We start from the raw sequence: 15,842 nt of genomic DNA, 5'->3' as shown, positions 1-15,842 counted from the left end.
TTCCCACTGGGGACATTTCCCTTCACTTCCTGTCCCATAGTCAAAACAGGAAGTGAGAGGAAATCCCTGCAAAGTGGTTGTCACCAGAACTATTTCACCAGACATTTCCCCTCTGTTCCTGTTCTGGCGGCAACTCAAATATTGGAATTTTCTTTCCCTCCCTGTAATAATGTCAAACAGGACAAATAGAGAGGGTGATTCCCCCCTACAGGGGCACAGACAGCAATAAAAACCGACAGGGGTTCTAATCCCTCTCCAGTCTATCCAAAAAAAAAAAAAAAAAGCTTGCCTTTAAGTAGAGCAAAAGGCAAAACTTTTTTTTCATTTTGGATAGAGTAATGGGTAGGGGTATTATGTACCGAATACCCATTCACATGGGGGGGGGGGTGGGATCTGGGGGCCCCCTTGTTAAAGGGGAAGGCCAGATTACAATAAGCCCCCCCCCCCCCGCCTACAGACCCTGACATCCACCGGCCAGAGTTGTTGGTAAGAGTCCCTTGTCCCCATCAGTATGGGGGCAAGGTGCTTGGGGGTTGGGGGGGTGCAGAGCCCCCCTGCCCCAAAGCACCCATCCCCCCATATTGAGGGCATGTGGCCTGGTATGGTTCAGGAAGGGATGGGGGGGCATTTGCTCGCCCCCCCCCCCCCTTCCTGACCTGCTGGGCAGCATCCTCGGATTTAAAAAACAAAAATTGGCGTGGTCCCCTCCAAATCCATACTATACCCGAAGGGCCTGGTCAGGACCTGGGGGGAGGGGGGAGGCCACGGCATTTTTTTGGAGATTTCTTTTCTTGCCGGCAATTTTTTTTATTGTTTACATTCAGCTGTCAGTGGGGAATCCCGCTGACAGCTGATGATTCATCGGTTGTTAAGGACGTGGCGGCCGGCTTCCTGGCCCCCTCCTTACCAACCAGCTATATCAGGGGTGTCCAAACTACGGCCCTCCAGCTGTTGCAGAACTACACATCCCATGAGGCATTGTAAAACTCCGACATTCAAAGACATGACTAGGCATGATGGGAATTGTAGTTCCTGAACAACTGGAGGGCCGTAGTTTGGACACCCCTGAGCTATATACAGTGTGTTTTAATAAGGGGGGGGGGTTTAAAAACGAATGTCAGCAGATCGGATGTAAGCGATCGTTTGCTAACATCTGTTTCTCGTCCGTTCCATTTTTTTACAGGTGAAAAAATATGGTTTTCTTCCGTCATAAAAAATGGAGCTTGGCGGAGACGCATGTTAACGGATGTCAGCGGATGATCTTCCGCTAACGTCTGCTATGCCATAGAGATATCCCATAGAGATACATGTATGTCATTTTTCATTCGTCAACAGATGGATGAAAAACAAACATACGGAACGCCCTTGTGAAAGGGGCCTAAGGGATTATAACCCCTGTCCATTTTTTTTTAGCCATCTGCGTCCCATTGGGGAGATTTCCCTTCACTTCCTGTCCCATAGCCAAAGTGATGGAATAATCCCTGGTTGTCACCAGAACTGGTGTCCCGATTGGAAGATTTCCCCTCTATTCCTGATTTGGTGACAACCCAAAAAAATTAGTATTTTCTTTCACTTTAACTCTCTGTGATAACAATAAACAGGACAAATAGAGCGGGTGAATCTCCCTAGGCTCTATTCACACTTGTGCGACTTGCCACTAAAGTCACATGACAAGTCACACCCCATATTTTTTAACGGCAACCGTTCACATATGTGTGACCTAAAGTTACAGCGACTTCACACCGGTGCGACGTGTCATGCAATCTGACAGATCAAAGTCGCATGACAAGTCACACCCTATTTCTGACCTCGGAACCGCTCATATCAGTGCGACTCCGACTTGCACTGGTTTTGAAAAGATTCCCGATTTGGTGATTTCACGTGCGACTTGGATTGACATCTATGCATGAAGCCACACAGATGTCAGCAAGCCACAAATGAAATCGCACTGACCGGCGGCTTTGAAATTGCGCTGAAGTAACAGCGATTCAAAACCGCATTCGGTGTGACCCGGGGCTAAAAAGGTTCCTGCACTACTTTGCCCCGACTATCATGCGACTTGAGTGCCATAGACTGCTATGTAAACTCTCAATATTTGGGAGGAATAACCAGGAGGGACCCCTACAGAACCCCCAGTAGGAGGAGCAATGGACTATCTCAGAACCCAATTATTAAACAAAAACATTCAAAATATATACATTTTATTTAAATGCACAATTGGGATAAAAAAGCAATTCATGATAACCTCAACCAGCGCCGGGACAAGGGGGGGCAGGAGGGGCGGCTGCCCTGGGCACTGTGTTATCATGTGAGGTAGGAAGGCACCCACAAGGTGGTTGGAGAGAGGGGATTTTTTTTTGGGAGGGGGAATTTGGGGGGGGGGGGGGCAGGGGATAAGAAGAATTGTTCTAGGAGGGGAAATGTGCTAGGAGTGGTGATTTGAGGGGATTTGTGTTGAGAGGGGGAATTTGGGGGGGGGGGGTTGGCAGGGGGTAAGAATTGTTTCAGTAGGGGAAATTGGTGGAGGTATGCTAGGAGTGGTAATTTGAGGGGATCTGTGTTAGAGGGAGGGATGGGGAAAGAACATTTGTGCTAGGAGGGGGGATTTGGGGGGTTTTGTGTTTGAAAATGTAATATAGTAGAGGGGTGGGATTTGTGCTAGGAGGGGATTTTTTTTTTGGGGGGGGGGGGACAGGTGGATTTGTTCTAGCAGGGATGACTGTGGGAATTTTTGCTAGGAGGAAAAATGTGGGGGTATTTGTGTTAGGATGGGGGGTTTGGGAGGAATTTGTGCTTGGAGGGGGGGATTTGGAGTGTTTGGGAAGAGGGGTAGCGTATTGTACTAGAAAGGAAGATTTTTTTCGGGGGGGGGAGTGGATTTGGGGGGTTGGTGGGGGGGGCAAAGATTTGTGCAGGAAAGGGGATTTCAGCGGGGGGGGGGGAAGATTTGTACTGGGAGGAGGGGGAATTTATGCTTAAGGGGTAAAGCGTGCAGTTTATTGTTTGACTTTTTTGGGGGGGATTTTTGCTGACACATAATGCCCTACACCTTGAGAAGGTTGGCGGGGGGGGCAATTTGGCATGTTCGCCCTGGGCTCTAAATGACCTCAATAGACAATGACTTATACAAACATGTCTAACTGGTCGCATAGTATATACACAGATGGTGAGGGGGTATAATTCACAATGCACTGTATATCCTCTACATGTTTCGTGCTAAAAGCTGCTTCTTCAGGAGGTGTTTTATATAGTATCATCTACAACAGGGGTAGGCAACCTCGGCCCCTCCAGCTGTTGCAGAACTACAAGTCCCATCATACACGTCCCATAATTGTAACTGCCAGCTTTGCAATGCCTCATGGGAAAAGTATTTCCACAACAGCTGGGGGGTCCCAGGTTGCCTACCCCTGATCTACAACAAAGAAAAAATGTAATGATACCAATAGTCGCATGAAAGTCGCATCCGACCGTTGTGCAACAGTTTTCCATTATCACTGGCCAAAGTCGCATCCAAGTTGCACCCATCCAAAGTTGCATCAAAGTTGCAGTCATACAAGTGTGAATGGAGCCTTAGGGGGGCACACTAAGAAAAACTCACAGGGGGTCTAACCCCTCTCTACTCCATCCAAAAGTAAAAAAAAAAAAAAAAAAGTGTTGCTTATGTGAAGATGAAATTTACTTTATTTCCTTATTTTGCATAAGCGCATGAAAAGGCAGCCAGCTTAAATTTCACTACAAAACGCGATTGCAAATTTGGCGCGTGCAACAAACGCCTGTGTGTATAGGAGCTTTCCGCGCGGGGGAGGGGCACACGGGAACTAAAGATGGGAAATCTAAACTCTCCACCTGGAGTCCTGGTGGGATATAGCCGGCCAATCAATGGCTGAGCTCACTGGCTCCCACCAAAAGCTGACATTCAGTTCTGGGTGGACTGACCCCCGGCCATCGCTGATTCACGTGTTCCTTCATTCTACAGGTTGTGCTTCTCTGGAGCTCGCGAAGGCCACCTGCCCAGCTTATTGGCCATGATCCATTTTAAATATTGCACCCCGGTGCCGGCTCTGCTCGTGTGTGTAAGTAGCAGATGGGAATCTTTACCATTCTCAGAACATCTCAATACATGTGTTAGAATTGCTACAATGTATCATGTGCAATTGTTTTCCTGTACTGCCCTCTGCTGGCAAAAAGGAGTAAAGACAACACTGACATGTTAGTAATAATGGTTGGACTCATGAGCTATGGCATGTTATTGCCATCATCCCGAAAAATGGTACATACAATTGAATAACACCTCAAATTTATTGGGATTTTTAAGGCAATATAGAAAAAAATAATATACTAAAATATGTATGAAAAATATATACATTTTTATTACAACTATCAAACAACATTACAATACCACAATGATCCTTGAAATGACAGTGTTGTGCTAACATATGTATATGGCATAGAATATTACTACATGCGTAGACTCTATCCAGCAAAACAGGCAGCTCTTTTCCTACGCGTTTCGAAAAATATGTATTAATAATTTCTTCTTCAGGGAAGCCACTGTCTGTAAGCACACAACAAGCAATGAATATTACAAAAAAAAAAAAATTTATACCAAAAATAGGTACTTTCTCTTGTTTTGGCAACCGTTCCAAAAAACGGAAAGACAAGCCAAAAGAGGAGAGGATTAAGCCACAAACGTAGAGATGGTAAGGATGGTAAGGATCTGTTGCAGTATCACCGCATTCAAAGCCCTGGAGTCAAAATGAACTCAACAAAAGATGGGAATAAAAGGTTCCTTTGCATAAATGTCCAATGGCCCATCAAATAGGAAGATATTCTGTTGTATAAACCTCAATCTTGTCTAGGAGACCTACAACAAAAAGAACCAAGGAACATTTTAGTCTACTCCCTAGCCCTACACTTATCATAAGACAGGGATTCCTAAAGTGTAGCTTACCGCCATATCGAGGTTCAACGTTTCCTAGTTTTTTACGAACATCACCGAATCTGGAGCATCCAAGGGACATAGGAGAAATTCCCACCTGCTTAGAGCTTCTGGCGTCTGCCTTAAGTAGCCCTTGTTGAGTGGATTGGCGCCAAAAGGTTCCCCCAATCAACATGAGGGCTCCTCCCATCTACCTAGCCGCTTGATTCTAATAGGAGGTTCTCTAATGAGCTCCTCCTCTTTTGAACAGCAACTTTTTTCATTGTAGATCACACTGGGTGATTACTCCAGGTATAAAATTTCTTATTGGTCAAATAGCGGCGTTTTTGCCGCTATTTGCAGCACTTCCGGCATGACAACTTCCGCCGGAACTGGAAGTGACGTCATTTTCACCTGGAACCGGAAATGACGTCATTTCCCGGAACCGGAAGTGATACTCTTTTGTACTTCCGGAGGTGACATCCTCACTGAGCAATAACTGTAAGCAATGACTACAAATGATTGCAAAAATACATGGGAGGAAACAAACACTAAAGAATGAATCGCTAAATCTATTGCAATCCACTTAATAGGGCTTATCCCAATAGACTCATGTTAATGGGCATGTGGAAATTAATCCACAAAAGTGACCATAAATTCAAGGATGAACACCAATTAAATTTGTCACCTGCAGTATGTCACTAAGGCTAGAACTAAAACCACCGACACAGAAATGAATTGGGTAAACACCCGAACGCCACACAAGGTGGCCATCGGGGGAAAAAAAACCCAATGCCCAAATCGGTGGCAAAAGAAAGGGGAGCAGAAAGAAGGGGTAAAAATAACCCATCCTCCTCGTGTTCCCGGCACAGGTAAGCCCATCTGGGTGGCTTTGTTAGGAGGGCGTTGTAATATTCATTGCTTGTTGTGTGCTTACAGACAGTGGCTTCCCTGAAGAAGAAATTATTAATACATATTTTTCGAAACGCGTAGGAAAAGAGCTGCCTGTTTTGCTGGATAGAGTCTACGCATGTAGTAATATTCTATGCCATATACATATGTTAGCTCAACACTGTCATTTTATGGATCATTGTGGTATTGTAATGTTGTTTGATAGTTGTAATAAAAATTTATATATTTTTTCATACATATTTTAGTATATTATTTTTTTCTATATTGCCTTAAAAATCCCAATAAATTTGAGGTGTTATTCAATTGTAGACAACACTGATATTTCTAAAAAAAATATATAACAATTTGGGGTTCAATTTATTTAATTTAAATATATATATATATATAAGTTACAAATTTGGAAACTTGAATTGCACTCATTGAGCCGCTAAGGTTTTTTCCTTATCCATTTGCATACCTCCCAACTTTTTGAGATGGGAATGAGGGACACCTATCGGCAAAAGTATGCAGGCATAGGACACGCCCCTTGACACGCCCCCTAAAAGGAGAATTGTACAAAAAACAAGATTGGTTAAACCCACAAGTGCTTTTTTACCACTACTATTCCTTTATATTGGCTTTTGGAATTTACAAATGCAGCAATTTAGAAATCAGGTGAAAGCTTTAGCGCTGGGAAACACTTTTTAATAGATAAAATGTGCATTTTATATACATCTCTATAGATCAGACCAAAATGAGGAGGAAAGAGGGACAGAGGGATATTGGTCCAAATCAGGGACAGTCCCTCGAAATCAGGGACAGTTGGGAGCTATGAATGAGGGACACCTACTTGCAAATGTATGCAGGCATAGGACACGCCCCCCTACCACACCCACTTAAATGAGAATTAACCCCCAAAAAAGTTAATTAAATCCACAAGGACTTTTTTTTACCACTACTATTCCTTTATATTGGCTTTTGGAATTTACAAATGCAGCAATTTAGAAATCTGATGAAAGGTTTAGCACTGGGAAACACTTTTTGATAGATAAAAAGTGCATTTTATATACAGCTATATAGATCAGACCAAAATGAGGGACAAATGAGGAGGAAAGAGGGACAGAGGGACATTGCTCCAAATCAGGGACAGTTGGGAGCTATGCAATCGATGTGTGATGAAAATGATCGGATCAGAAACTGGTTGAATACCCATAACTTCCCTTCCCTTCTGATTGTTTTAGGGCTCATTCACACTAGAGGTTGGGGGAAGCAAAGCATTGCAGCTGCGGCATGTGTACACCCCTGGCCATTGCCTCTGGGGGGGGGGGGGGCAGTAAAAATGTGGCTCAGCCATGGGGCTCTTACTGCCTCTTAACTGCTCCCTCTTTAGCTGCAGAGGCAATGCCCAGGGGGCCTACACGTGGCACAGCCACAATGCTTTGCAGACGCAGCAGATATTACACCCCCTATTGTAAGTGAAGGGGTCCATACTGCAACTGCCCCATAACCACGTGCTATGCAGGCGATTCCGGTGCGCTAGTGAAGGGTACAAGGGGTTGAAGCAGGCAGCACTTTCTCACTGCCTGTCAAATACTCTCTGAAGAGTGAACCGAATGCAGATAACACTTCAAAGAGCACATCTGGTGTTAGTAAGGTCTTATGCTCAAACTAGATAGGATTCCATCAAACTGAGTCAATTGGCCAGGGTGGAAAATGATTGATTGTCTTGTATTGATCGGCAGCACTGAGATGATTCAGTTACAGAGATAAGTAACTTCCATCTATCAATGGAATTCCACTTCCAGCTTTGTGGCATATCGATCGATTGTGTTGTTGACTATCAATCAGTTATTCCTATGAGGATGGAGAAGATATTGATCATTTTGGCCACCATCCCGACAGTCTGTACAATTTGCTATCTGCGCCTCCCTGCTATAAGATTATTGGTAGTCAGTGGGAGGTGTGGTCTTCCTTTGCCCACCCTGATGAAAGATAATGGGTTGTTGAAGAAGTGTTGTGTTTGTGCCCGCACTGCTGTAAGATTATTGGACATCAGAGGGGGGCATGTTGATTCTATGCCTACCCTGATATAAGATTATTGGTAGCCAGTTGGATGGGTGTTATGTCTGTGCCCGTACTGATATAATATCATTGTTAGTCAGTTAGAGGCTTGTTGTGTCTGTGCCCGCCCTGATGTAAGATTATTGGTAGACAGTGGGATGGGTGTTGTGTCTGTGCCCGCCCTGATGTAAGATTATTGGTAGTCAGTGGGATGGGTGTTGTGTCTGTGCCCGCCCTGATGTAAGATTATTGGTAGTCAGTGGGATGGGTGTTGTGTCTGTGCCCGCCCTGATATAATATCATTGTTAGTCAGTTAGAGGCTTGTTGTGTCTGTGCCCACCCTGATGTAAGATTATTGGTAGTCAGTGGGATGGGTGTTGTGTCTGTGCCCGCCCTGATATAAGATTATTGGTAGTCAGTATGATGGGTGTTGTGTCTGTGCCCGCCCTGATGTAAGATCCTTGTTAGCAGGTTAGAGGCTTGTTGTGTCTGTGCCCGCCCTGATGTAATATTATTGGTAGACAGTGGGATGGGTGTTGTGTCTGTGCCCGCCCTGATGTAAGATTACTGGTAGACAGTGGGATGGGTGTTGTGTCTGTGCCCGCCCTGATGTAAGATTATTGGTAGTCAGTGGGATGGGTGTTGTGTCTGTGCCCGCCCTGATGTAAGATTATTGGTAGTCAGTGGGATGGGTGTTGTGTCTGTGCCCGCCCTGATGTAAGATCATTGGTAGTCAGTGGGATGGATGTTGTGTCTGTGCCCGCCCTGATATAAGATTATTGGTAGTCAGTGGGATGGGTGTTGTGTCTGTGCCCGTACTGATATAATATCATTGTTAGTCAGTTAGAGGCTTGTTGTGTCTGTGCCCGCCCTGATGTAAGATCCTTGTTAGCAGGTTAGAGGCTTGTTGTGTCTGTGCCCGCCCTGATGTAAGATTATTGGTAGACAGTGGGATGGGTGTTGTGTCTGTGCCCGCCCTGATGTAAGATTATTGGTAGTCAGTGGGATGGGTGTTGTGTCTGTGCCCGCCCTGATGTAAGATTATTGGTAGTCAGTGGGATGGGTGTTGTGTCTGTGCCCGCCCTGATATAATATCATTGGTAGTCAGTTAGAGGCTTGTTGTGTCTGTGCCCACCCTGATGTAAGATTATTGGTAGTCAGTGGGATGGGTGTTGTGTCTGTGCCCGCCCTGATATAAGATTATTGGTAGTCAGTGGGATGGGTGTTGTGTCTGTGCCCGCCCTGATGTAAGATCATTGGTAGTCAGTGGGATGGATGTTGTGTCTGTGCCCGCCCTGATATAAGATTATTGGTAGTCAGTGGGATGGGTGTTGTGTCTGTGCCCGCCCTGATGTAAGATCATTGGTAGTCAGTGGGATGGGTGTTGTGTCTGTGCCCACCCTGATATAAGATCATTGGTAGTCAGTGCGATGGGTGTTGTGTCTGTTCCCGCCCTGATGTAAGATCATTGGTAGTCAGCGGGAGGCATGTGTTGTGTCTGCCCACCCTCAACTATTCCATCATCACGACCAACCAATGAAATATGAATGAGGATGGAGATTATTTTTGGCCCCATTTAAGACACGTTTAACAATGCCATACCAAAGAGAAGGCGTGCCCATAAAAAACTCCCAGCGGCTTGAATTCTTGCACATGTATGCGGCTGTTGGATCTATTCATACCCCATAGACAGAGAAGGGCTTCAGTTTATATAAAATGTAAGCAAATTCATCTTCTAACAGAATGGTAATTCTGATGTTTTATTTTCCAGTGCGGGACGACGATTATCATCATGCTGGTTGGGGATACGTACACCTTGATAAACTATGTGTCCTTCATTAACTACCTCTGTTACGGAGTAACAATTATGGGGCTGATTGTCCTTCGCTACAAGAAGCCCAACATGTTCCGTCCTATTAAGGTAAGCTTTGTGCAGCCAAGGAATCATGTGGGTGATCGCTAAAACATGAATATAGAAGATTGTAAAAATACTGGTGTTAGGATCCCCAGAGCGCCGGGTTACCGGCGGGGGTCGACTCGGTGTTGTTTGGTGCAGAATGAGGTGTATGCAGCAGATAAGAGGTTAATATTAGGGATGAGTTTAGGTGGTTAGGTTCGTTTTTGGCTTACTTTAAAGGTAGGGATTGGATAGATGCATCTTGGCCCTCTGTCCCGGTAATGCTGTGTCCTGGGCCATGTCCCAGTAATGCTGTGTCCTGGGCCATGTCTCGGTAATGCTGTGTCCTGGGTCATGTCCCGGTAATGCTGTGTCCTGGGCCATGTCTCGGTAATGCTGTGTCCTGGGTCATGTCTCGGTAATGCTGTGTCCTGGGTCATGTCCCGGTAATGCTGTGTCCTGGGTCATGTCCCGGTAATGCTGTGTCCTGGGCCATGTCTCGGTAATGCTGTGTCCTGGGTCATGTCCCAGTAATGCTGTGTCCTGGGTCATGTCCCGGTAATGCTGTGTCCTGGGTCATGTCCCGGTAATGCTGTGTCCTGGGTCATGTCCCGGTAATGCTGTGTCCTGGGCCATGTCTCGGTAATGCTGTGTCCTGGGTCATGTCCCGGTAATGCTGTGTCCTGGGTCATGTCCCGGTAATGCTGTGTCCTGGGTCATGCCCTGGTAATGCTGTGTCCTGGGTCATGTCCCAGTAATGCTGTGTCCTGGGTCATGTCCCGGTAATGCTGTGTCCTGGGTCATGCCCTGGTAATGCTGTGTCCTGGGCCATGTCTCGGTAATGCTGTGTCCTGGGTCATGTCCCGGTAATGCTGTGTCCTGGGTCATGCCCTGGTAATGCTGTGTCCTGGGCCATGTCCCGGTAATGCTATTTCCTGGGTCTTGTGTTGGTAATGCTGAGTCCTGGCCATGTCCCGAGATCACCCTTGTTTGAGTTAATGCATATGTTCAGTATTCCAAAAGGAAATTAGTTGTAGGCATTGAAGCCCTGTGTGGGCAGGTGCAGAGACCAGGCAGGACTAACCTTTAAAATGGGCATGATGTGTAATCCCAGAATATTTAGAGGTGGTGTACGGACTGGACCTACCCATAAACTGGGCCTATTTGTGCATGCCCATCTGGAAAATTCTTACTGCGGGGGGGGGGGCTAACTGTGTCCCGGGGGTCAGAGGCCATATAGTAGAGCAGGGATGTCAAATTCGATAGGCTGTATCTGTAAATTAGATGTCCACCCCCCCCCCTTTACATGAGATTTCAAGACCCCCTACCATCAGAAGTCAAGAGTCCCCCACCATCCCTTATCCCTTATATCACAGTGCCCCCTCCTTACCTCATACTGCTGCTGGGAAGAAGCTGGGGGGCAGAGCTAGGGAAACAGAAATTCTAGGGTCTGGAGGAGGACCCTGAAGGCTGAGATGAGAGGGTGTAGCAGCTGCACAGTGAGGCGTAGGATCCGTAGAAGGAGTTATGTCCTCCTCTCTTCTGTTGATCCTGCCAGAAATCTAGACTTCCTGTGCTATCTGCTTGTGAACTACAGAACACAACTTCGCTCTGTTATGTTATGCTGATAAGTACAGGGGGTGTTGTTTTGTATTCTGAAACACATTTCCTGTCCTAAGGTGACAACGATGCTCCAGATACATTACATTGACAGAGTGTTGTCACCCGAGGACAGGAAGTGTGTTCCTGTCAGTATCACCAGTGAGTAAAAATAATGGGGAAAATATTCACCAATCCGTGTCACTTTTTATTTATTATTTCAGGTGAATCTGCTGATTCCAATCACCTACCTGCTGTTCTGGGCCTTCCTGCTTATATTCAGCTTTTACTCCGAGCCCATCGTGTGCGGCGTTGGGCTGATCATCATTCTTACGGGAGTGCCGGTGTTTTTCTTGGGGGTCTACTGGAAGAATAAACCAAAGTGTATAGATAGATTTATTGGTGAGTATGCTCCGGTGGGGGAAATGAAACGCATGGGGGGGACGTGGCCTGGCGGGGTCCAGGCTGAGACTGCCATTCACTATCACACAGCAGGCTTTGACTTGATGTGCGGCTTCCGGGACACCTATCACTCTTTAGATTTATTGGTGGTCTCAACCTTGGCCATCTTTGCCTTGTCCATACTTGTAGTTGCTATTCACCTTAGTGGTTCCCCTCCCCCAACTACTATTAAGTCCCCACACCCCTTGACATCAAAGTGCTGATGGGGGGCCTCAAGCTACAATACCAGCTTTTTCCAAATCTGCCCTTAGCTACAGATATGCCCCAAAAATAAACCTTAAAGCGGGAGTAAACCCGCTGAAATATTTTTTTTATTTTATTTTTTTATTTTTTTTAGACCTGCAAGGGAAAAGGCATAATGAGCTAGTATGCACCGCATACTAGCTCATTATGAAATACTTATCTTAGAACGAGGCCCCGAAATCTCGCCCGATCCACGCAAAGGGAGCTGACACGTTCCCTCTGCATGTCTTCCGCTTGCGCACAAAAGATTTCTCGCCGGCAGGGTCCGGCGTCTGCCGGACTTTCAGCCAAAAATCCCCCGTGCGCATGCGCCGCTGCAGTCAGCGGCGCATTGCGAGGGGAATATCTCCTAAACCATACAGGTTTAGGAGATTTTTTTTTTTTTACCTACAGGTGAGCCTTATTATAGGCTTACCTGTAGGTAAAATAAAAAAAACACACTATACAACCACTTTAAAACAGCACTCCACCCAAAAGTGGAACCTCCTCTTATTTACTTCCTCTCCCCCCTCCGATGCCACATTTGACACCTTTCAGGAAGGAGTAGGGAACGGGGACCTGTTTTTGACAGGTACCCGTCCCCACTTCCGGGAAGGGGCGCTGCGGTCCCTCGGAAGTTCGGCCCCTCTCCTCCTTTATCCACCGCCAGGCCAATTAGAAAGCGCAACGAGCTTGGCACATGTAGGGAACCGGGCAGGTTTCCCTTAGTGGAGATGGTGGCGGCAGCACCTGGGAGTCGATCCAAAAATCAGCTGGGGTGCCGACATCATGGGATCCCTGGACAGGTAAGTGTCCATATATTAAAAGTCAGCAGCTACAGTATGTGTATACTGTAAATATAAATGGTTGTAACATTAAAAAATGTGGAAAATTTCAAGGGGTATGAATACTTTTTAAGGCACTGTGTGTGTGTGTGTGTGTGTGTGTGTGTGTGTGTGTGTGTGTGTGTGTGTGTGTGTGTATATACATTGGATTGAGATCTGGTGAGTGTGGAGCTCTATTGGATTGAGATCTGGTGAGTGTGGAGCTCTATTGGATTGAGATCTGGTGAGTGTGGAGGCCATTGGAGTGCAGTGACCTCATTGTCCAGTGGTGAGATGATTGGAGCTTTGTGACATGGTGCATATTATCCTGCTGGAAGGAGACATCAGAAGATGGGGTGTAGATGTAGTCATAAAGGGATGGACATGGTCAGCGACAATATTCAGGTAGGCTGTGGGGTTTAAACGATGTTCAATTGGTACTAAGGGGCCAAAGTGTGCTAACAAAATATCCCCCATATCATTACACCACCACCAGCCTGAACCTTTGAACAGGTGTACCCAATAAACTGTCCGGTGAGTGTACAAAGTAGATAAATACAAAAAAGTTACTACGTATTCATAAAAACTAGATTACAAAATATACATTAAAAATTAGACATGCCCATGCAAGGGTAAGTGCTCAAAGGTAACTGACGCGTTTCGAGGGGTTCCCTCTTCATCAGAGGTTTTTAAGGCTTTATTGTCTAATGGTTTAATATTTCAACAATTTTATATTTTAATGCTTCAAAGTTCTAACATTTTAACACTCTAAAGGCCCGTACACACGATCAGACTTTTTGACAACAAACATGCAAATTAGCTGTTTTAAGGCAACATCGGACCGTGTGTATACTCCATCAGACAAACTTTTTCGGTTTTCATCAGACTTTTTGTTGGCTGTGTGAACGGACAAACTTTCCGGCAACAAAAGTGCAATGGAGCAAAGTCTGATCGTGTGTACAGAAAACACACATGCTCAGAACCAATGCAAAAGATCAGACAACTATACAGAAGTTGACCAAAGGTGGCGGTAAAGAGCAAAATAAAAACACGTGATTTGGTAAAAGTTGGCTGAAAAAGTCCTGCCGCGTGTATGCAATACAAGTTCAGGGCCTTTGCCCTTTGTACAAAAATCCACGGGAAAGTTTGTACAAAGTTCGTTCGTGTGTATGAGGCTTAACTATTCGTCTCTGATCTGTAATAACAATGTGCAATATACAATTCCAATACTATATATATATATATATATATATATATATATATATATATATATATATATATATATATGTGAGTATTTATTCTACCTAGAGTGCTGTGATGTGGACAATTCTAGAGTAAAGGAGAATTCATCACTCACCATGTGATACACCTCCCAATCCGCCACACCTCTCTATGTTGGTCTACCATATTGTACAGACTTTCTTTTGTTTTCCAAGGCTTTGATGAAGAGGGAACCCCTTCGAAACGCGTCAACAAACCTTTGAGCACTTGCCCTTGAATGGGCATGTCTAATTTTTAATGTATATTTTGTAACCTAATTTTTATGAATACGTAGTAACTTTTTTGTGTTTATCTACTTTGTATGAGAATAAACTGCATTATCTCGATTCAAGCGTTAGATCACCTTCCACCCCTTTCTTTCACTCAGCTACACCATGGCCGTTGTCAGCGCTTTATCCTTCTTGTACCGCTCCAAATTTACATTTGCTTTAAAACTTTTAATTTTTTCATTAAATGAATCCAGTTCTCCTTCTTCATTTCAGAAAATATCACTTACTCTGGACAGAAGGTTTGCTATGTGGTGTACCCTCAGCCCTCCCTTCCTGAGGATGACCTAATCGCTTGCAATGACGCCGTAGTGAACGAGAAGGAGAAGACCCTCAAAATGCAATAAGCTGCTCCCACCCCCCCACACCCCTCCCCCCACCTGGGACTTGCATTTTGTTTACAGGCGTGTTTGCGGAGAGAAAATGTACTTGAACACCTAGCAACATAGAGAAAATATCGCAGGAGATTAAAAAAAAAAAAATGCGACGAGGCGTCGAACGGCGAACTCTTGAGATTGGACGGCAGGACTACAAGCGGGGAGCCTTTTTTTTATCATAATTTGATCATTAACCCCTTCTTTGCCTGGGGTGACCTCCACCATGACCCTGGGAATGAATGCTGCGCCGCTGCAGTGGACTGAACTACGATGTATTCTAACTTAAAGCATTTTCGGCCTTCCTGTTGTATAAATTAAAAGGGCCTTTTTTTTTCTCTATTAAAGCCTCATTTTCAACCACCTGAGATGTGCTGCGTGTAAGGCTGTTAGGGGACTCGGGAAAGAAGGGGCTGACCTTAAAAACATGGAAGAATCCAAGGATCACTGGGGGGAGGGGCACATTTTAAAGGGGGTGTGGTCAGCGATGGAAGGGTGATAGGATAAATCATGTATTTGTTGTCAGTGGTTCCCCACAATTAAAACTTTCCTTACATTTCTGGTCAACAGGGAGCCCCAGAAACATAAATTCTTACATAGGTGGTCAGTGCTGCTTATCGTTATAGTATTAGCAAGTACCCCCAGTGCCACCAACATGTCCCCAGAGTGCCACCATGTCGTCCCAGTGCCACAATTTTATGTCCCCTCCGTGCCATTAATATGTCCTGCCAATATGTCCCCCCAAGTCACCACAGTGTCACCAATATGTTCCCCACAATGTCACCACAGTGTCACCAATATGTCCCCCCAATGCCACCATATCATCACAGTGCCACTAATATGTCCCCCCAATGCCACCATGTCACCCCACCCAACCAATATATACCTTTAGTACCACTATGTTACCCATTGCCACCATAATGTCCCCTTTCAATGCCACCATATCAGTCCAGTGCCACCAATAAGTCCCCCTAATAACAGCATGTCACCCCAGTGCCACCATTATGTTTCCCCAGTGCCACCATACTGCAATCAATATATAGCCAC

The 15,842-nt window shown here is 45.4% G+C and overlaps 1 protein-coding gene across 1 annotated transcript in view; it reads left to right on the top strand.

Annotated features, from left to right (window-relative positions):
- Positions 1 to 15,158, top strand: part of SLC7A10 (solute carrier family 7 member 10) — an 83,844-nt gene extending 68,686 nt beyond the window's left edge. Inside the window, exons 8-11 of the mRNA XM_077452722.1 lie at positions 3,977 to 4,073; positions 9,642 to 9,791; positions 11,591 to 11,768; positions 14,638 to 15,158. Of these exons, the coding sequence (XP_077308848.1) occupies positions 3,977 to 4,073; positions 9,642 to 9,791; positions 11,591 to 11,768; positions 14,638 to 14,768 (556 nt within the window). The 3' untranslated portion in view covers positions 14,769 to 15,158. The remainder of the gene's footprint in view (positions 1 to 3,976; positions 4,074 to 9,641; positions 9,792 to 11,590; positions 11,769 to 14,637) is intronic.
- Positions 15,159 to 15,842: the final 684 nt, after the last annotated feature.

This window comes from Lithobates pipiens, unplaced genomic scaffold (genome assembly GCF_037356315.1).
Source record: "Lithobates pipiens isolate NorthernLeopardFrog02 unplaced genomic scaffold, aLitPip1_a1.2 Scaffold_10, whole genome shotgun sequence".
Lineage (NCBI taxonomy): Eukaryota > Metazoa > Chordata > Amphibia > Anura > Ranidae > Lithobates > Lithobates pipiens.
Note: the sequence above shows the minus strand (reverse complement) of the source record. Positions and strands in the feature narration are given on the sequence as shown.